This window comes from Theropithecus gelada, chromosome 5 (genome assembly GCF_003255815.1).
Source record: "Theropithecus gelada isolate Dixy chromosome 5, Tgel_1.0, whole genome shotgun sequence".
In the NCBI taxonomy this organism is placed as follows: Eukaryota; Metazoa; Chordata; class Mammalia; order Primates; family Cercopithecidae; genus Theropithecus; species Theropithecus gelada.
Genome location: NC_037672.1, coordinates 70,665,735 through 70,688,582, shown reverse-complemented (window position 1 = coordinate 70,688,582; position 22,848 = coordinate 70,665,735). Strand labels below are relative to the sequence as shown.

Genomic DNA, 22,848 nt, shown 5'->3' with positions numbered 1-22,848 from the left:
AAACTAGCTTTTCCTGAGCATCTGTGTACTTGGGTTGGCACTCTGAACACAATCCTCGTACTTTTTCTTGGTCTGTGCAAATGCTGCTGCTTACCTGGGATATTGAAGCAGTTTACCACATAAAAATGAGCTTTATTACAATGAAATGGATCACTTCATTAAGTGGCAGGCTTCCTGTCACTGAGAGTATGTAAATGGATATTGGGAGACTGGCTATGTATAATGTTAGAGGAGGGAAACTGCGTGGATGAGAAGTTGGTTAGATGAGCTCCAGTTGCCCTTTAACTCTGTGATTCTATGAGCCACATTGATAGCATACCCAGCCTCCAGAGAACCCACCCTGTGGGGTATCTAAACTCATTGTTCCCACTGTATTGTGTTCCTGGTCCAGAGATAATGTGCAGCTGTGAGAAAGTTCTAGTAGTGCTGTACTGGAGGAATTTCTGAAGTCAAAGTTTTGATACTGATTCTGATATGAATTTCTTTCTCATTCTCTGCTTTTTTCTTTACCTTGGTTCAGCAGAAAATGAAGTTTTTAAAATGCACCTTTGCCCACTGACTTAAACAATCTTTAACCAGCATAACTAGGCCCAGTGAAGCATTCCCACAGCTTTTTTTGTATGGTGATTCATATATTTTACCACTTGCTCTTTTTTTCCTACCCAATTCATTCTCCACACTGCTTTAGTAGTAAATATAGGAAAGTATATATTGCCTTCAAACCAGAGTGACGGATACTAGAATGAACTAAGACCATACTTTCCTCAAGAGAATATTAGAAATTATCATTAAAGAATGTTCTACATCCGTGATGTATATACGTAAATAAGCGAGGTACTTACTGCATTGGTTTCTCAAGTAAATACTTGCTAATGACCTGTGCAGTCTGTGAGACATCTAACATTTTTCCTAGAAGCTCTCTTGTATTGGTTTACCTAAAGTCATCACATACCCTCTGTATGATGAATAACAACTACATTTAGGTCTCAGTCCTCATTTCTTAAGTCAGCTTAAGATTTCAACCCCCACCTCAGGATAGGAATTAGAACTGCAACCTCTCAGTTCTCTGAACTCATTTCCTTAGACTAGAAAATTACAAATGGTGAGTATATGGGATCGCACCATGGCAAATGTAGTTTACTGTTTCCTAAGGATCTTGAGTTCAGAGGGATTTATGCACATGATTGCAGGACAAAGGGAGAGGAAAACTAACATCTATTGAAGAGCTGAGCAAGACACTTCCACATGTGTTTGCTTGCTTAATCCTTACACCATCCTGAGAAGATATTTTTATTCCCATTTTACTACCTTTTCTTACTTTGTCTTTTTTCTATGATATTAATAACATATTGGCCTAATTCTTTTTATATATGTCTTTATGGATCCATTAGCCCCCTCCAGAAAGGAGAGTGTGAACCACCACGCTCACTGTCTTCTCCTCTACTGCCCCCACTCTGTCGCCTTCCAGTCAGAAAAACAATGCCTGCAGCAGGTAGTATTAGGCAGGTCTGTGTTGCAGAGCCAAATATTCTCACCATTGGGACTTCTTAGAACTAGATAACTTGATGTAATTTAGGAGTAGCATAGTATCAGCCAAGAACTGCGAGCATCTCAGCTCAACTTGGGCTTTTCAATAAGAAGGAAATGCTGTGCCTGTCATAGCTCTGAACAGAATTTTCCAGAGTAACTCTAGGATCACTTGAGGTCCTGAAGCTATCACATCATTTGGACCCTAGATGTCACTTTGGCTGAATTGCATAATTAGTCTCTCCAAGGATGAGAAAATGAGTGTATGAGCAAGTGCACAATGGGACAGGTTGTACCCTACCTTTCTTCTCTCTCAGACTTACAGCACTTTGGTCTACAGTGTCTTCAGGGCCGCTTGGGTGAAAGAGGCATTATGGGTCCAGAGGTGTTTGTGCTCTTCTTTTCTGGAGGCTACTCCTAGAGTTGTGGGTGTCCTACAGTCATCGATTGCTAAGAGTGTATCAGTTAAATGAATGTGCAGTCAGCAAGACCTGAGGAGTTTACTGCATGAGGAAGCCAACTGAATGGCGTTTTCTCAAGTCATGTTTTGTGAGCTATAAATCTAGAGCAGTGAGGAGGGGGCTTGAACCCAGGAGGTTGCAGTGAGGCCACATCACACCATTGCATTCAAGCCTTGGTGGCAGAGCAAGACTCCGTCCCCCCATCAAAAAAAAAAAAAGAAAGAAAGAAAAAAGAAAAAAATTACCTCATTTGTACACCTTTTTTCCTTCAAATATGCTTGTGTTATTATTTCTAATACATTATCAATTGCATTTGTAATTTTAAGTAGTAAACTTATTCTTCTTTTTTATTATTTGATACAAAAACCTATTTTTGTAGCAAATATTGACAGCATCTTTTTTTTTTTTTTTTGAGACGGAGTCTGGCTCTGTTGCCCAGGCTGGAGTGCAGTGGCCGGATCTCAGCTCACTGCAAGCCCCGCCTCCCGGGTTCACGCCATTCTCCTGCCTCAGCCTCCCGAGTAGCTGGGACTACAGGCGCCCGCCACCTCGCCTGGCTAATTTTTTTTGTATTTTAGTAGAGACGGGGTTTCACCGTGTTAGCCAGGATGGTCTCGATCTCCTGAACTCGTGATCCGCCCGTCTCGGCCTCCCAAAGTGCTGGGATTACAGGCTTGAGCCACCGCGCCCGGCCGACAGCATCTTTTGACTTCTTACCTTGTGAAAAAAAAAAAGGATGTAGGAACATCACACACTGGGGCCTGTCGGGGGGTAGGGGGTTAGGGGAGGGATAGCATTAAGAGAAATACCTAATGTAGGTGACAGGTTGATGGGTGCAGCAAACCACCATGGCACGTGTATACCTATGTAACAATACTGCATGTTCTGCATATGTACCCCAGAACTTAAAGTATAATAATAATAAAAATGTTTTAAGTAGAAAAGAAAAAATAAAAAAAGGATGTTAGCATCCCTACTCTTTGCTGCTTCTCTTTTTGCTGCTTCCTTTCTAGACTTCTGTCATTGGTGCTTGTACTTTTTATTGTCAATATAGGTTAGATTTATATATACATATATTTTTCGAGACAGAGTTTCGCTCTTGTTGCCCAGGCTGGAGTGCAGTGGCGTGATCTTGGCTCACTGCCAACCTCCGCCTCCCGGGTTCAAGTGATTCTCCTGCCTCAGCTTCCTGAGCAGCTGGAATTACAGGCATGCGCCATCCCGCCCGGCTAATTTTGTATTTTTGATAGAGACGGGGTTTCTCCATGTTGGTCAGGCTGGTCTTGAACTCCTGATCTCAAGTGATCCACCCGCCTCAGCCTCCGAAAGTGCTGGGATTATAGGTGTGAGCCATCATGCCCGGCCTTTAGATTTATGTTCTTGTCTCTTATCTATAAAGTTTGTGCTTTCTCTATCAGTTTGTTCTAATGTTAGAAATACATGAATAGAATTTATATCATGACTATATGAATATGGTTTACTCTAAAGCTGTGTAATGAACTGTAAGTACATTTTCTTTTGAGTAGTTTTTCTTAAATGTGGAGTTTTAGATTACATTTAAAATATTGCCTATCGTTACTACATTCCTAAGCTCTTTCAATATCTCAAGGATACTAATACACCTATAGAATCCCTTGATATCTCCTTGCAGATCTGCCCCTGCTATTAGTTCCTCTCTTCCCTACATTGCCCTCCTGCTTTACCAGACCGATTGCTTTCCAGACCACTGCACAATGGACATTCTGGCATGGACTTTCATTGTCATCCTGCATTGGAGACCATGTGTCTCTTTTTTCTTAGTTCATTCCCTCATTTTGCTTATCACACTGTCAATAACTTTGTATAAAAGGACAAATTAAGGTTATAATTTTTTGGAGTTTTTTTTTGGCCCCAGCTTTTCTATATTATTTTTTTCATACTCAATTGATGATTTGGAAGCATATAGGATTCTTTATTGAAGATAATTTTCTTCTAGTCCTTTGAAGTCTTGTTCCCATTATCTTCTACCATTCCACATTGCTTAAGAGAATTCCAAAATCCAATTCTTATAGCTTTTCCTTTCTAGATAGAACACTTTTGGATTTGTTTTCCATCCTTAGTGTTAACATGTTTCACAATGATTCGGCTGGGCGCGGTGGCTCACGCCTGTAATCCCAGCACTTTGGGAGGCCAAGGTGGATGGATCATGAGGTCAGGAGACTGAGACCATTCTGGCTAACACAGTGAAACCCCATCTCTACTAAAAATACAAAAAAAAAAAAAAAAATTAGCTGGGCATTGTGGCGGGTTCCTATAGTCCCAGCTACTCAGCAGGCTGAGGCAGGAGAATGGTGTGAACCCGGGAGGCGGAGCTTGCAGTGAGCCGAGATCGCGCCACTGCACTCCAGCCTGGGCGACAGAGCCAGACCCCGTCTCAGCAAAAAAAAAAAAAAAAAGTTTCAGAATGATTCATCTACATACAAGAATTTTTTAAATTTTTTTTTGGTTTATTTTATTTTTCCCTAGGTGTCCTTGTGATCTGAAGAAATATGTCCTTTATCTCTGGGCTCTTGAATTCTCTTTGATAATGTTCTGGGATATTATACTCTCTTTGATAATGTTCTTTCCACAATTTTCCTTGTTCTGGCTTACTAGAACTATGATAATCAGATAATGGGGTTCCTGGACCTCTTATCTATTCTCTTATGTTTTCTGGCTCTTTACCCCCTCTTCCGTTGCTCTTTGGAAGACTCCTGTTATAATATTTTCTAACAGTTGTATTGAGGGTTTTTTGGTTTTGTTTTGTTTTGTGTTTTGCTATGTGTATAATCTCATACATATAGGTTTTAAGGTAATTATTGGTCTAGTCTAAAATCTTTTCCTTGTTCTATTTTTCATAGCTATCTCTTCATGTTTTGTGGATACAGTATCTTCTCAAATCTCTAAAAGCTGATTAGAATTTTTATTTCAAGTTTTCTAAATGATATTTCTTTTTTGCAATTCTTTTGCCTGTTTTTTTATTTAAGGTATGGGTTTTAGTCTTGGGCTTCCTCTCTAAAACCACTGATGGTGCTCAGTTTTACATTTGCATTTCAAAAAGAGTATTTGCTTTAGTGTAAGCAGGAAGCGTAATTCTGAGGGGTGCTGTAAGCTCAAGAATTCAGAAGACTTTGCTGTGAGATACAAACACCTGTGCTGATTGCCCTGGTCTTTCTGAATACTTCTTTAGCAGAGCCCTGCAGTGTAAATGCTTTGGCTTTGGGTATTCTGCCCAGTAGGGGTGGTGTTATACTTGTTGAATCCATCCCTTTCCTTGAATCCTTTCTAGCCTGTCCCTTACTCCTGCCTCCACTGTACTTGGCAGATTCCAATGTGAGTTTCTTCAGAGTTTTGCAGGGAAGATATTCTCTTTTTTAACTCCATGTCCTTCTGCATGGAGTTTTACACTGACATTTCCAAATAGCATAAATGGTGTCATGTTCTACTATTCTATGTGCTCTTCGTCCAGAAAGTTTTCAGAGTCTCTTGTCTATGTTGGTCTTCTATCTGTTCTTTTCATTGGTGTGGCTTTATACTTTTGTAAAAAAGTATTTTTTGTGAATCTGTCATTTTTAAAGTATCTAGGAAGGTTGAGGAGATAAACCCAGTTACTGTGTCACATACTAAGTTTACCATTTTGAATTAGTAGCCTACTTAAAGTATATATATATTTTTTTTTTGAGACAGAGTTTTGCTCTTGTTACCCAGGCTGGAGTGCAATGGTGTGATCTTGGCTCACCGCAACCTCTGTCTCCTAGGTTCAAGCGATTCTCCTGCCTCAGCCTCCCAAGTAACTGGGATTATAGGCATGCGCTACCATGCCCAGCTAATTTTGTGTTTTTAGTAGAGATGGAGTTTCTCCACGTTGGTCAGGCTGGGCTCAAACTCCTGAACTCAGGTGATCTGCCTGCCTCGGCCTCCCTAAGTGCTGGGATTACGGGCGTGAGCCACTGCGCCCAGCCTAAAGTGTTTTTAATTTGGATGCCTCATCAAATCGGAGAATTCTTCCACTCATCTGAATCAGTGAAATTTTACTATGTCTTGGGGCTGATGTCTACATATATATGAGAGTAGATCAAACTTATCTAAATCAGACATTGTGTATGTGTCCTTGGAATGATGTGGCTGCAGAAACCTACTGAAGATCCTCTTTACCTTGGCTTAGGGGCATTTGGTGAAAATCACTCTGGGTCAGTGGCTGTTTGGAATGAAGACAGCGAGATGCTCATTTACTTCTGTTATATTCCACCATTGATAGGTTTTCCTTCTTAGCCTTTAACTAGCTAGAATAGGCTTGCTGAAAGTACTATTCTTTTCTCTTACTGCTTTTGGGAGATAAAAAGGTCACAAATTATTTTATATGTTTTCATCACATTTTGGGGAGGGAATAGTATTTTCTTCATAATTTTATGTTGTGTGTGTGCGTGGGTGTGTGTCTATGTATATATGTGTGTTCCTGTATGTGTGTGTGAATATGAGACAGAGGAAGAGAACTACAATCACAAGTACTATAATCACAGGGACCACAGACTCCTTGAAGTACATTATAGGGACTTTTTTGTTTAGTAAATTTTGCAGTCTTTATATGTCTTTTGAATGCTTTCTCAGCTAAGTATAAATTTTGTATGCCTATTAATATAAGTGTGTGTGAGAAAGAGAGTGAAATATTTTTTAAGAAATTAAGCTGCCTATTATATTTTATTCATTAATTCATTAATTCATTCATGTTGGGGTCTTGCTCTGTTGCTCAGGCTGGAGTGCAGTGATGTGACCATAGCCAACTGCAACCTTTAACTCCTGGGCTCAAACAGTCCTCTCCCTGCCCCACTGCCTCTCTAGTAGCTGGGACTACAGGTGTGCACCACCGTACTCAGCTAACACTTAAAACATTTTTATAGAGATGGGCACTCACTGTGTTGCTCAGGGTGGTCTTGAACTCCTAGATTCAAGTGATTCTCCTGCTTTGGCCTCCCAAAATGCTGGGATTACAGGCATGAGCCACCATGCCTGGCCTAAGCTGCCTGTTTTAGATCACAATAAAAATGATGTATCCAGTGCAATATTATTAGAATAAGACTCTCAATGAATTAGAGCATTTTGCTTTTGCTGGTTGAAATTTGAAAGAATTAGAAGAGATGGAACTTTTGTATTTGATATTGAGATGTATTAGACCTAACACTGACTCTTGGGAAAGGCCCGCAGAGTAGCCAGAAAATTAAAAAACAGGAATGAACAGGGTCAACGAAGTTGAGGTTAAATAGATTATCAAGGGGATTATAGATAACAAAGGTCCCGAAGGGCAGGGAATGGCTTTTAAAATAAGAGGATAGTATTTATGAAGCCTCATTGATGCAGGTATCTGTGACTTGACCTCTACACACTTCCAGCTCTCCATATAAGGACATCCTCTCTATTATCTTTGTCTCATACGTTAGGAATGACATCAGTTTTTGGCTTCAACTTTACTCACATACTTTGACAGTTATCTGGGCCTTTTGATGTCTTCTTTTCTCCACATTTGCTCCACTTTCCAAGACAATCATATGCTTTGAATGCTTTGAGTTATTTTAGTTTCTCCCAGCTTTTCTCTACCCCAGGCTCTCCTTTCCTTTAGCTGAGATCCTGACACTCAGCCTTATTTCTCCTCCATCCTCATATCCTCATTCCTTCTTCACAGATAATTTCTCTTTTTCCTCTTTATTGCTTCTTCTTTTCCCTCTGCTCAACGACAGGCTTTGGGCCAGTTTGGCAGAGTCTTTCAGTTCTGTTAGTTCTGGGCCAGCTACAAACTTCTTACTTATTTACTCTAAGGCTGTCCAAGTCTGAAGGCTCTTGGAGTGTGCACACAGCATCTCCCTCCATAGGAAATGGACTTTGCACAGTAGTGTTTATAGTAGTAACTCCAAACGGAGGTAAAATGATACCCCATTACTATTATTCATTCACAAAGTATTAAGTGCCACTAATGCCAAGGTCTGAGGCTATAACTACAAACAAGACAAACCAAGGGTCTTGCCTGTAGGCTCTTGGAGTTTACGTTATATAAAATAAAAACAAATGTTAAAAATATTTTAAACAAAACAAAACAATTAAAAAGGAAACAAGTAAAAATGCCAAAACTGATTTTTTCTTAGTTTTGAAGTTCCTCCAAAGGGCACCTTCTGACTAATGATATGTTTATAATAACTTTCCTTAGTCTAATATTTAAAATATTTTTGTATTTTATTTAGGGTATGGGGGATCGAAGTGAGTTGGGGACCATAATGACATGCTTATTTTATTTTATTATTACTTTTTTTTTTGTGGGTGAAAGCTATTAATAACCTGTTGCCATCTAAAACTAGGAAACTGGTCTCACAGAATTCCAAACTCTCTTTTAGCCTTCCTTCCAGACTTTGTCAGTCAAACTCATTGTAAATATCCTAAGTGATTTGTTCTCTTTGTCCCATTTTATTCCTGTTTTTAGTGAGTGAAATGGGAAGAAATTAGAACTGAAGTAACCTGAAATATGGAAAACTAGCATAGAAATAATGGAGAATAGGCTGTATGTATATTGTAGAATTTTACAAACACTTGGCTATGGCTATGAATGAAGACATTCAGAAGCATGTGGTGTAATTCTTTTACCATTATATTCCTGTTGCCTTTAGCATCCTTTGTCACAGAGCTGTGGTTTGCGACAAGTATTTAATTAGAATGGCAAACAGAGTGGCTGAGTTCAATATATCCCCCCTTGTTTTCTTTATGAAAATGAGAAAGTAGAGTAATACCATCTCCATTTTTGGAACTGCTAAGTTGGAAACCAGGAACATAACTGCCTTAAACCTCTCTAGTGATGTTATTCTGCACATAATTGGCATGAAAATATAATATATTCTCTGTGGTTGTACATTACATTTTCTCTTTATTAGCCATGATGAAGTTTATGTGTTTATGCAAATAACACTGAGAGATGTTTCCTTCTCAGAGGCAGTGGGATTGGCATTATGAGAGCCATGTTTCCATTATGGTTTTACTGCTTGCTATGTGACCATGAACTTCACCTCCTTGAAGTTTGTTTGTTTATTATCAAACTAACCTCACAGTGTTGATATGAGGATTAAGTAAGATAATGTGAGTTCAGGTACCTAGTACTCAAAAAGATTAGTTGACCGTTACTCTTATAGACATTTTCTAGTAGGTTTGTTATGCCAGCAAAGGGAGAAGAAAGAACATCAATGAGTCAATGTGGGTGTAGAACACATACATGATTCTGAAAGGACATTTATTGTTAGTTTTATGGTCCCAAGCAGTGAAAATCAGACCCATACCTCCAAATATTCTGACAAGAACATGCAGATCCACTTGTATGTCTATTACATGTAAGTTATCTTAGTTGCTTTTTTGTGCTACAAATGTTATTTAATATTAAGAATAAAAAAAATTCAATTTATTTCATAGGCCATGAGATCTTTGTTTTAGTTTGTCCCTGGGTTCTCTATTGGCTCATTATGGAGGTATGAGGTGAGGAGGACATTTATGTGTCGTTGTATTACATTAATATATACACATTCAAATATCTTCTTTCTGTGCCATAGATTCTTCTCACCCCTTTTTATTGTAACTAATAGTTATAATTGCAAAGAACTTTATGAATTGCTACATGTGTGCTAAAGAATAACAATGATTTTCAAACTCAGTACAGAATGTAATTAATTTTTATAGCAACAGTATGTACCTGCCAAGTGGGTACTTTGAAAATGAAATTGTTTCTGATTGTGTGAAACTGCTTGAAAATACGATTCTGCAAAGCTTTCTTTTTCTTATGGCCAGAAAATAGTGATATGGAAATTAATTATGATTATGCACTTGAGACTGGTTCTTCTGCTTTTCTTTCTTTCTTTCTTTCTTTTTTGTTTTAAGGAATCTTAAAAAACACAAAGTTTCTTTGGACCAAGAACAAGCATAAGATGTTTTTACGCCCTGGATTTTAGGTGGAAAGGGCCTATTGGTTGTAGCTTTGAGTGAATGAATCACCACTTGCCCAAGAAGCAACATACTTTAGGGTACACTTGTATTTCACCTTTTTGGTGCAAGGTGACGTTTTTCTCTAGCATCCTTACTTGCTCAGGATTGCAGTATAATGTGTTTACATTATAGGCCAAAATCTAAGTAGAAAACACTGATTTATTCTGACAATATGTCTTCTGAAATGTCAGATGTAAAATATTCACAAGAATGTTGTTAGGGACCTGTTTTTTAACACCTTCCCATGTTAGCAAAAAAGCCACACACAAATTTCTAATTCCCATGTATAATCTGGTCGATAATCTCTTTCGGCCCTCATCTTTTTTTTTTCTTGGATTTGAGTGATATGTTTCTGGAAAAGGCTGATTAAACAGTGAGTTTCGAAAACAAAATTATTTATTTGGTTGTATAGGCGAGGATTCAGAGGAAAAGCCAGATAACCTCTTTGTGTGCTTATGTGACAAGGTTGATAAGTTAATGATTTGCTTGAGATATGATAGTTTAGAGCAGTAGCTTGGAGGAGGGCAAGGTTATTAGACTTACCTCTCTGGCAATACCCCTCCAACATTTATACTTCTTTCAACTTAGATTCCGACTAGTATAGATACTGTTAAGATAACTGGTTTATTTAGAGCAGTGGTTCTCAATCTTCAGCATGATTCAGAGTCCCCTGGAGGGCTTGTTAAAATGCACATTGGTGTCCACCCTCCCCGCTCATACCCAGAGTGTTGATAGAATTTGTCAGGCATATTCAAAGAAGAATTAGTACTAAATCTTTTGACACTAATCCATAAGATAGAGAAAGAAGGTATTTCATTCTATGAAGCCAGCATCACCCTAATGCCCAAACCAGGAAAGGACATAATCAAAAAACAAAACTACAGACTGATATCTTTGATAAACATAGATGCCAAAATCCTTAACAAAATACTAACTAACCGAATGCAACAACATATCAAAAAGATAATCCACCATGATCAAGTGGGTTTCATACCAGGCATGCAGGGATGGTTTAACATATGCAAGTCAATAAATGTGATACAGCATATAAACAGAATTAAAAACAAAAAAGGTCACCTGATCATCTCAATAAATGCAGAAAACGCATTCAGCAAAATCCAGCATCCCTTTCTGATTAAAACTCTCAGCAAAATAGGCATACAAGGGACATACCCCAGTGTAATAAGAGCCATCTATAACAAACCCACAGCCAACACAATACTGAATGGGGAAAAGTTGGAAGCATTCCCTCTGAGACCTGGAACAAGACAAGGATGCCCGTTCTCACCACCCCTTTTCGACATAACACAGAAAGTCCCTAGCCAGAGTAATCAGACAAGAGAAAGAAATAAATGGCATCCAAATCGGTAAAAAGGAAGTCAAACTGCCACTGTTTGCTGATGATATGACTGTTTACATTAAAAACCCTAAAGACTCTTCCAGAAAGCTCTAAGAACTAACAAAAGATTTCAGCAAATTTTCTGGATACAAGATTAATGTACACAAATCGTTAGCTCTTCTGTACACCAACAGCAGCTCAACGGAGAATCAAATCAAGAATGCATCCTCTTTTACAGTAGCTGCAAAAAAAAAACAAAAAACAAAAACAAAAAAAAAAACTTAGGAATATACTTAATGAAGGAAGCAAAAGACATCAACAAGGAAAACTGTAAAACACTGCTGAAAGAAATAATTGATGACACAAACAAATGGAAACACATCCCATGCTCATAGATGGGTAGAATCAATATTGTGAAAATGACAGTACTGTCAAAAGAAATCTACAAATTTAACACAAATTCTATCAAAATACCACCATCATTCTTCACAGAATTAGAAAAAACAATTTCAAAATTTATATGGGATCAAAAAAGAGTCTGCATAGCCAACGCAAGGCTAAGCAAAAAGAACACATCTGGAGACATCACACTACCTGGTTTCAAACTATATTAAAAGGTCATAGTCACCAAAACAGCATGGTGCTATTATAAAAAGAGGCACATAGACCAATGGAACAGAATAGAGAACCCAGAAATAAACCCAAATACTTACAGCCAACTGATCTCCAACAAAGCAAACAAAAACATAAAGTGGGGAAAGGACGCCCTTTTCAACAAATGGTGCTGGGATAATCGGCTAGCCGCATATAGGAGAATGAAACTGGATTCTCATCTCTCAACTTATACAAAAATCAACTCAAGATGGATTAAGGACTTTAAGACCTGAAACTATAAAAATTCTAGAAGAGAACATTGGAAAAACCCTTATAAACATTAGCTTAAACAAGGATTTCATGACCAAGAATCCAAAAGCAAATACAATAGAAACAAAGATAAATAGTTGGGACTTAATTAAAGAGCTTTTGCACAGCGAAAGAAACAGTCAGCAAAGTAAACAGACAACCCACAGAGTGGGAGAAACTCTTCACATTCTGTACATCTGACAGAGGACTAATAACCAGAATCTATAACAAACTCAAACAAATAAGTAAGAAAAAAAAAATCCCATCAAAAAGTGAGCTAAGGACATGAATAGACAGTTCTCAAAAGAAGATATACAAATGGCCCAACAAACATGAAAAAAATGCCCAACATCAATAATGATCAGGGAAATGCAAATCAAAGTAACAATGCAAAACCACCTTACTCCTGCAAGAATGGCTGTAATCAAAAAATCAAAAAACAGTAAATGTTGGTGTGGATGCAGTGATCAGGGAACACTTCTACACTGCTGAGGGGAATGTAAACTAGTGCAGCTGCTATGGAAAACAGTGTAGAAATTCCCTAAAGAACTAAAAGTAGAACTACTATAGCAGCACAATTCACAATTGCAGAATCGAGGAACCAACTTGAATGCCCATCAATTGATGAGTGGATAAAGAAACTGTGGTATATTTATAGGATGGAATACTACTCAGCCTTAAAAAGAATGAATTAATGGCATTTGCAGCGACCTGGATGAGATTGGAGACCGTTATTCTAAGTGAAGTAACTCAGAAATGGAAAACCAAATGTCTTATGTTCTCACTGGTATGTGGGAGCTAAGCTATGAGGATGCAAAGGCATAAGAATGGTACAGTGGACTTTGGGAACTTGAGGGGAAGTGTAGGAGGGGTTGAGGGATTAAAGACAACAAATATGGTGCAGTATATATTGCTTGGGTGATGACTACACCAAAATCTCACAAATCACCACTACAGAAATTACATAGCCAAATACTGCCTGTACCCCAGTCACTTATGAGAAAAATAAAATAAAGAATTGGTCTTGCGTGGGTGTCAATAATCTGCCTTTCTAACAAGTCTACAGGTGATGTGGATATTGCTGGTGTGGAGACCTCACTATAGAAACCACTGATTTAGAGCATTGGGAAGGATTTGTCTCTGCCTCAAGGTCTTGGGAAGTCAGGATGGGGAGTTTGGTAGGGAGGGGGATGGAAAAAGATTGAAGAATGCTGATCATCTTGCTTAGTTACTAGAAATGTTGACTAGCAGACTCTTGCAGTGTTAAGCGTTAGTGAAGCTGTTAATATTAATTACTTTTATCAGTGAGAATCAGAGAAAGTTAGGAGAGGAAACAGATTTGATTATTTCTTAATACTAGTCTTCTCTTCCTCATCTGATTCCTGCATTTTTCTTGTCCTGCACCTTTCTCTTGCTCCTCATATAGTATAAATATAGATAGCCGTACTATCACTGTCTTTCAGAAATGCAAAGAATGATGGGTATATAAGGTTTCTTGGAAAAGCTGTCACATCAATCAAGATTACCATTATAATGAAAACCTCATTAATTTGGCTTCTACCTATTCAGATTTTGCAGCAGTTAGGACAGCGCTTGGGCTGAAATGTGCCTTTACAGTATTTATAAAGAGTGCCTATAGCAAATCAATGACTTTAGGCTATTGGCTAGGAAATTTAAATTACTTAATGGAAAACTGACTTAAATTTATTTCAGTACTGCCACTTACATATAAATGATTTGATGAGTAGAAATTTGTCTTACCTATTTATTTACATAAGATATTTTTAACTTATGATTAGGATTGCTAAGGCTTCATTGCTTTAGGATTGTATAATTCATATTTCTTCACTTATTCAGGCAGAACTTTTACCCAGTTAGTCCAAATAGCTGGTTTTGTTTTTAAATATAAAGTGCAAAATTGTCTGTACTCATCATTTTCTATTAGTTTCAATCTCAGCATTAGTTGGGGGCATTCAAGATTGTACCTAGTGTCTTTTGTTTTGAGTGGACACTAGAAATCTAATATGTGGCTCAAGGAAGAAAAAGTGCCCTGCAAAGGGGTTCTTTTAATTTTGCACATAAAGCACATTTTCAAATGTTATTTTCCTTTGAATAATGCCCTGTGCTTAAATTTTCCTAGAATAAAACACCCAACCAGGTAAAAGATTTAAGAGATCTAGGCCATGCTTACTCGATGAAATGCAACAGAGTGGAAAATATCCTGTCTTGCCAGTTCAAGGAAATTACAATTTTTCTGATCTGGTAGTTAAAAGGAATTATATTTAAAGAGCTGCTGTTATGTAGGCATTAACTTATTAGGGGTAGATTTTAGTCTTTTGTGAAATTATATGTTGAAGTCTTTATCTGAAGGAATTAAAGTCTGTAATCTAAAGAATTATTTGCAAGCAAATGTGAAGCTATGTTAGAACTTCGTTGCTTCTTTTCAACCCTTGTCCTTTTGCTGTAAAGACCAGCCTGAGTCAGATCATTGAGGATTAAGGATGAATGCATTACTCAGCACCCTGCAGCAGTTGGGTCAAACGTCTTGGCTTTGAAAAGTTAGTTTTTTTTGCTTAGCAAGTCTAGAAATTTCAGGTCCAACTGCAGAATGAAAGTTCAATATTCTGTTGATTAACATGGTCTACTTGAAAACAGTCTGTGGCTCTTCTACATGTCCTTCCTCTCTATTCATGTATGATAGTGTCTGAAATCATTGGATGGATCACCAGTGAACCATATTGGCAGCTGCTATGTGGTCAGGGAGATTGGTTCCCATGTAGTATTCCGATGACATCCATCCCTTCACTTGGAGAAGAGATTTAACATGTTAAGGGGGAAAAGAGGATATGCTTATTTTATTCTGGCAAATGGAAATGCAGAGAAGTAAGGGATCCTGTGATAACACTACATTGAGGCAAAGAGTGAGGATTCTAAATCAGATGCCCACTAAGGAGAAATATGCTTGATCCAAGTGTTAGCCAGAGAAGGGAACACTTCGACCAAGACTTTTCAGGTGGATCGGAGTGAGTGGCGTTCTAGGAAGGGCTGCCAAGGCCTCGGGGAGAGGAGGTCTGGGCCTGGCATCCAGGGTCAGCCCTGCTGAAGATGAGGAAGCAGCTGCTCTCTGCAGGCAACAGGAAAAGGAAAGGAAACCAGATAGATTCGCATGTATGTAAATGGCAATGATAAAGAGTGAACAAAACCAGGAACAAATTTATTTTTATGCTTATTGTCTTAGAAGTTTCTTTCAAAGTTTAGCTTACCTTGAAATTGAACCAGGCAATAAGTCTTAACTACGGTATTTGGGATTTTATATACTTTGCATTTAACTATGTTTGAACTCCAACCTAGACTCTGGAAAACTCTTCAGAAGAATCCTAGAGTGGTTAAAAGTATCATCACCATTTCCATCATCATCTACTAGTGTTTTATTAAGTATACCATCACAATCTTTGTGTTCTTGAAAAGAAGTCTTTAATTAGAGTTTACTTGTGTTTTTCCAGGTAGCCCAGCCATGACCCATAGGAATCTGACTTCCTCCAGTCTGAATGATATTTCTGATAAACCGGAGAAGGACCAGGTAAGCAAAAAATTCTTGCTTCTTTGAAATGTAAGAGAACGTATATCTAAAAGATGCTGAGAAAGGATTAGAGGTGATGGTTGCTTCACTTAAAATGGACCTTTATGTGCAGACAACAGTTTTCACCTTCCTTGGGAGAAGGAGAAGCAGTGTGTGAAGGGAGCTGGAATCACAAGGGAAAAATTTCAGTCTACTTCAGCTGTTGCAGATTTATTCACTTGGACAATTAAAATCTTAGAGAAATAGTTGTCTCAGCTTTAAAATAGTAATAACCTCTGACTTGTGTTTATTCTAGGGATTAAGTGGGATAACTTATGAAAAAAGTATTTTGGTAAATTATAAAGAAATACTGGCCAGTCACAGTGGCTCACGCCTGTAATCCCAGCACTTTGGGAGGCTAAGGTGGGGAGATCACTTGAGGCCAGGAGCTGGAGACCAGTCTGGCCAACATGACGAAACCCTGTCTCTACTAAAACCACAAAAATTAGCCAGGCATGGTGGCACAGGCCTGTAATCCCAGCTACTCCAGAGGCTGAAGCATGAGAATTGCTTGAATCTGGAAGGCAGAGGTTGCAGTGCGCTGAGATCGCACCATATATATTTGTTTGTCTGTTAAAACATATAGTTGAATGAAGAGCAATCAGGTTTTGAATATCTGTTTGCTTTCTTTTGAAGAGAATGTGGTGTAAACTGGGCCGTTTTTTCTTTCATCTGAGTAAATATCTGTGCAAGAAAATTGTATTTTAAGAATATAGCATGTGGAAAAATGATGCCTCCTAAATTAAAAAATTTCAAAGTTTTGAAGAAATGAAAGCAGCATATTTAAAAAATCATAGAAATCTTAAGACTGTTTCCCCAGGGTTGAAGGGGAAGTAGCATATACTGGAAAGAAGAAGGAACATGAAGCAAGAAAATCTGGTCTTGCTACTTATTCCAAAACTGGCTAGTTGTGTGATGATGGACACTAGTTTTGTTCTTTGCTAAGAGGAAACTATAATATATAACTCACCTCAGAAAATCAAATATCTGATTCTTGCTCTTTTAACTTACCATTTGTCTTTTGATATAGTAGAAGAGTATGGTTCTAGTTGGCTTGATGCTTGATATGCTAATTGTACAGTTAGCCCTCCATATCCATGGATTTAAGCAACCATGGACAGAATGAAAATTGTGTCTGTGCTGAACACATGCACACTTTTTTTCTTGTCATTATTCTCTAAGTAATACATCATAGCAACTGTTTACATAGCATTTATACTAGGTATTATAAGTAATCTAGAGCAATTTAAACTGTATATGAGGATGTGTGTAGGTTATATGCAAATTAGTATGCCATTTTATATCAGGGACTTAAGCATTGTCCAATTTTGTTATCTGATGGGGGTCATGGAATCAATCCCCAACAGATACCGAGGGATGACTTGTTCTTTCTCTTTCTGCCTTTTAAGTGGGTGAGTTTGAAGATTCCTCTTTTCACACTTTGCTGATTTTTTCCAAAAAGCCATATTCATGATGGTGTTCCTCTTTAACTGACAGCACTTGTAGTCATAGAGGTTTTTAGGCCTTGGTGAATTTTAGAAAGTACGGGAAGGGTGTACATTCCATTCTATTCTCCCTTCCCCTCCCCTTCCCTCCCCTCCTCCATATCTCCCTCCCTCCCTCCCTCCCTTCCTCCCTTCCTCCCTAGTAGTGTCTTCATCATCTCAGATCTGAATTGCTAGAAAAGCTGTTGGAATTGATCCCCTGTCCCCATTTTCTCTCAATTCAGTATACTTTTTACATAGTTGCTCTCATTTTTCTATTCTACATTAAAAATGGATAATGGCTTCCTATCATTTTAAGTTCAGGACTTCTTGATGACCTTTATGATGCTCTGAAATCTCAAGTTATCCATCTTGTCTTCATTTATTCATTTGTGTTCCCCAGAAGAGGGACTCTGTTTAGGTCAGGACTAATTTCTTTACTTACCTCCCGCTTTACATTGAGATAAATTCTTGACTCCTTGAGCTGCTCCTTCAGATGCTAATGTGGATTGTCACCTTCCTTTCATCTATCTACCTCTTGAAATGATCAGGAAGAAGAGCATTTAAATATGGGTACATTGGTAGGTACATATCTGTAGTGGAAAAGGGAGAACTCAGGCCACTAGAAGTTTTCTTAAATCTATTTCGCACATTTTGTCTCCATTTATTGTTTACCAAGCCATGCTGATTATTTGTAAGGTTTGCTATGAGTCTTAGTACTGGATAAGGCGGTATACTAATTAGGCTTAGGAATATCTTGTTGAGTTCTTGAGGAAGCCTTCTTTTATTAAGGGCAGCTCTCCTCTTGCCAGGAATTTGACAAGAAGCAGCTGGTAAATGCTGACAGATACATTTACTAACTTATTGGGTCTTTTAATATCTGGGCATATGCAGAAGAAATCTGATGGCTTAAGATGCATATTACATAAAATTTTGATTCCAGTAGTAGAAGAAATATGTGGAACATTTTTTATGGGTATTGATTTTGTTATAAAGCCCATGAGAATGGAGTCTTTAAAACCAAAATCTTCAGTGCCTTTCACTAGCATCTCATAGTGATCAAGGTTCATGTTAAGATGAAGCGAGGAAAATTTAATTCAGGAATGTTCCTTTTGTTTTCAAAGCCAGCAAAGGAAGGTTGATGAATATATAATTATAAGAGCAACTATCAATCTAATTTGTGTCTATTACAGGATTTATAGTTAATCCAATGAGTTCTTCAGGAAGGAACTCCATTCTCTCTTCCTACCAGAGTTTGAAGAGAGGCTTTTGTAACTAATTCATAATCTCTTCTACAACCAAAGGTACAGATACAGAAATCAAACTAACATTTTCAGTTTCTATACCTACTATTTTGGTAACTTCAAATACAAAAACTCCTGGATCATTTTAGGGCAAGAAAAAGGAAAGTGGATTTGCAAGTAAGATGAAGCTGTGATAAACCCTGGCTTTTATTTATTTATTTTTTAACCCATTTTTTCTCTGTTTGGACAGGAAAAAAAAAGGTTTCCAGGCTTATATTTGTTTTGAGAAAGCTTTTATAATTAATTAGCCAGTGTCCTGGAAGTGATCTTGGCGGTAAACTCAAACTTGTCTTGTGTACTTGTCCAAGTTGGCCCCAAAATCTTCCATCTGACCAGTACTGAAATTTCTGATTGACTGATTATTCTGCCTGGATACAATCTGAACAGTTGTGATGGTGCCTTGCAACTTCTTGGAGCTGTCTAACTTCTTAGTAGCACAAAGAATGGGTTTAATGTTCAGAGTTATGAAGAGGAACAGAATTGCTCTTTCTGACAGCTACATAGTGACAGAATTTGAGGGCATATTTTTTTATGAGATTCTGTTTTGGGAAAACAGAAGAAACAAATCTGTGGGCTGCACTTTTTCTTTCTGGCTTTGCCAAGCCTATGTGCTTACGATTTCAGTAGCGGCTGCTTTATTGAAAAATGGCTTAAAATAGTTAACAGCAGAAGAAGAGCATAGCCAAAATTTAGGTGATTCAGTGCTTTAGCCATATTCCAACTTGGATGTTATATTTATTAAGCAGAAAAACACCTGTGGAGAAATAGATTTAAAAAATACATCTGGAGTTCATCTAGTTGTAAATCTACATAAATAATCTCTTCTATTTTGTTGCTATGGAGTATTTTTTTACATTATCTAATTATATTTCTTGATTACCTTTGATTTATTTTTCTATTTCTTCTTATTCTTTTTCTGTTCTTTTAAAAATTTACATGTGAGGTGGGTGCTTATCAACTGCAGTGGCTTTAGTTACAGTTTTCATATGAATATGGCTTCAGCTATGAGAATAAGAAAGAGCCTTTTTCTTCATTTTACCCCTTAGCTTTAACTCTTGTAGAAATACTGTGCTTAGTGGTGCAATGGCTTAAAAAAAGTTGACTTTTTCCAGGTTGATTAATAATGCAATAACATCTCACAATTACATGTCCAACCTCAAGTGAAATTGTAGTCTGTTGATTGCAGTGGATGCAGTAGATGTAGAAATAGCCTGCAGATTCTCAGGGGGACACTTGAGGTCCACATAACCTTGTAACTGCTTATCTGGTTATTATTTCTGTGATATTCATTATTTAACTGGCTAATCTGAGAATCTATTCCATAGGTCTCGTGGTGGAGTTTTGTGTAGGGTTAATTTCTAAAACGTATTAGGATCATTTTTAGCACTGTCTATTGCCTATTATGTTTAAATATATTTTGCTGCCTTGATTCCTATGTTTGAAGTCTTGGTCTTTTAAAGAAATAGACCTGAATTTAAGTATTTTGTCAGAAAGTATGAGGATGAAACCATTAAACCATGTATAAGTTTAAAGTTGCTATGCCACAACTATCTTAAAATGAGATCTAGAAGGAAACATCCTGTGATTATTGGGGAAATAACCCCCAATCCTTTTCTTACACATACATGATATAGGAGTGAGTCAACCCAGTCCACTGAGATGACTTCTTTTCATGATTTTGAACATAGAGTTCCATCCCAGGGCTCACATAAAGCTTCTCTTAGCATTATAGTTATTTCATGCTCACAGTGAAGGAAAAGGACAAAAGTACCTCCTTTTTCTTTCCATGGCTCAGTCAAAAAAACCTACAGTTCACACTGAATATGGGTGGTCTTACTTCACCCTTCAGAGGAGGTACAGTGTCTAAGAAAGCTTCATGTCTTCTGAGGTTATAATAATTGTCTTTAGCATGTTTTCAGGGAGCAGTGAGACATTACTGTGTCAGAGGAGCTCCAGATGGAATCACATCTGTGAAAACCTAAGAACAAAGGCGTGTTGTGAGAAGGTAGTTAGGGTCCTTAGAGGTCCTTAGTCACTACAGTTTTGGTGACTTTGGTGAGCATCTCTCTGGCTCAGCACCTACAGCTTTCCTTCAGCCAGGTGTCCCTGAGGGGCACTTGTACAGCCATGCAATGATATCCTTGGGCCCCTTTCACAGGGGAACAGCTTGTGCTTAGCTAATTAACAAAACATGTTTGTCATTATCTTTTCCCTCTCTACGAGAAATTTGGCTTAAGATAGCTTCCTTTTCCCATTCTATGCTTCTCCCATATTCTTAAAGCTTAAACAGTTGACAGGGATTAGTGGGGTTTGAGAAGCATTGATATTAGTACCGATTTATAGAACGTATGTATTTTAAAATTGGGACAGTTGCATCTCTGCATTTATTAATGTTGTACATTCTTAAAAGCTATTTGTCTGGAATAGAAAATTAGTACTCATTTTAGAATGGGTTTTGTATCAGCTTTAAAATGAAGCAGATGATCCTATATGAAGTAAACTGAACTCTATCTCGTGTATTATTTTAGGAAAAAAGGAGCCTTTTGTGAAATTTAGAGCTATGGTTTTAATTAACTGCAGCTACAATGAATTTGAACTCCTAAAACACCCCGTCACTGCATGCAGCTGTGATTTGAATTCATTCATTCATTCATTCATTCATTCATTCATTCAAAATGTATATTCTGTGCTAGAAAATGTTCTTAGTTGTGGGTTCCAGAAGTGAATGAAACAGATACATCTTTTGACTCATGGAACTTCCATGCTTTTGGGAAGAGAGAGACAGTAAACAAGAAAAACAATAAATACGTCGGATAATTTCACATAATCATAAGTGCTATCTTGAAAATAAAGCAGGGTAAAGTGGAGAGGTACAGGAAAACTATTTTAGGGAAGAGGGTTAGCCAGTAAGGAGAGGATCTGGAGAGAGAGGTTTCTATGCTGAGCAAAAAGCAAGAGTAGAAAGCTAAGGCAGAAATGAAGATGGTGTATTCAAGAAACAGGAAAAAAAGTGTCATAAGTGACTGGAGCAAATGTAGCAGGTGCGCAGTGGTAGAGAAGTCGGGAAAATATGCCGGAGGCCCTTTTTATGTTATTCTAAGTGCAGTGAGACACTCTCTTAGGATTTTTACCTAGAGTGTTGTATGTTCTGATTTACATTTTAAAAAGCTCACTAGAGATACAATGTGATAGGATGGAGAAATTTGTGAATGTTTTGGATCATCTGGTGTTATTCCTATATTAAGTATTGTATGAGTACCCCACTGCATTAAAATGAGAGCTCGCAGACCCATAAGAGCCCATTTCTTAATGTGTTAGCTATAGCCATTAAGACCTTATTACTATCAGCAAAGGAAATTCTTCTCTGCTGTAGAAATATTGTAAGAAAGAAAAAGAGTTTCCCAGTTAAAAGATCATCCATGTACTGTTAATTATATTACATTATTAATTAGTAAATATTAATTATTGAAATATTTAATGCACTAGAAGTGGGTGTAAGCCACCAAGAATAGTGAGATTGAATTTCTGAGTAATTATATTTGCTCCTGTGGTCCTCTTGATATTACTGTTGGCTAACATCAGGCATGCCAACTGGCTAATGACACATGATTCATGAAACCTTCACTGGAGTCCTCTCTGAGGAATGGTAACGGGAAATCTTCTTAGTCTTTATGGTTCAGAAAGGAGCATCAGGATGTGTAGGAATGGGACAGAACAGCCAAAAAGGGATTCTGTGCCACATTCTTACCTGTTCCTATGAAAGAATTGAACTCTGGTAGCACTGCATCCCTGTATTCAACATTTAACCGAAGAAATTGTAGCTATTACATATCTTAATAAACTGGCATGTGTTTTACATTTGATGTCACTTTTTTCTCTTTTCAATATGTAGCATTCTGCCAATATGCCAATACCAGGAATATACCTAGAATATATTTCAGAGAACAGTAGCATGCTGTCAGCAATAATCTTTGATGGACGTATACTCTCACATCACAAGTTACTTACATCTGACAGAGACTTCATAAAAGAAACGAACATTTTTCTTCTTGGAAGTGGCAAATTGTTACAAAACCAGAAAACAGCAATACCTTGTGATGAACACTCTTAGTTCATCTGAGTACAGTTTTTAAAACTTTATAGTAATTGTAAATATATATAGGGAATCATTCTTTTTTTTTTTTTT

At 37.6% G+C, this 22,848-nt stretch overlaps 1 protein-coding gene across 5 annotated transcripts in view; it reads left to right on the top strand.

Annotated features, from left to right (window-relative positions):
* The window catches only part of SLC4A4 (solute carrier family 4 member 4), a 385,984-nt gene that overhangs the window by 200,122 nt on the left and 163,014 nt on the right, over positions 1–22,848 (top strand). For all 5 annotated transcript variants that reach the window (XM_025386057.1, XM_025386053.1, XM_025386055.1 and 2 more), the window contains one exon: positions 15,759–15,835. In XM_025386057.1, coding sequence (XP_025241842.1) covers positions 15,759–15,835 — 77 coding nt within the window. The remainder of the gene's footprint in view (positions 1–15,758; positions 15,836–22,848) is intronic.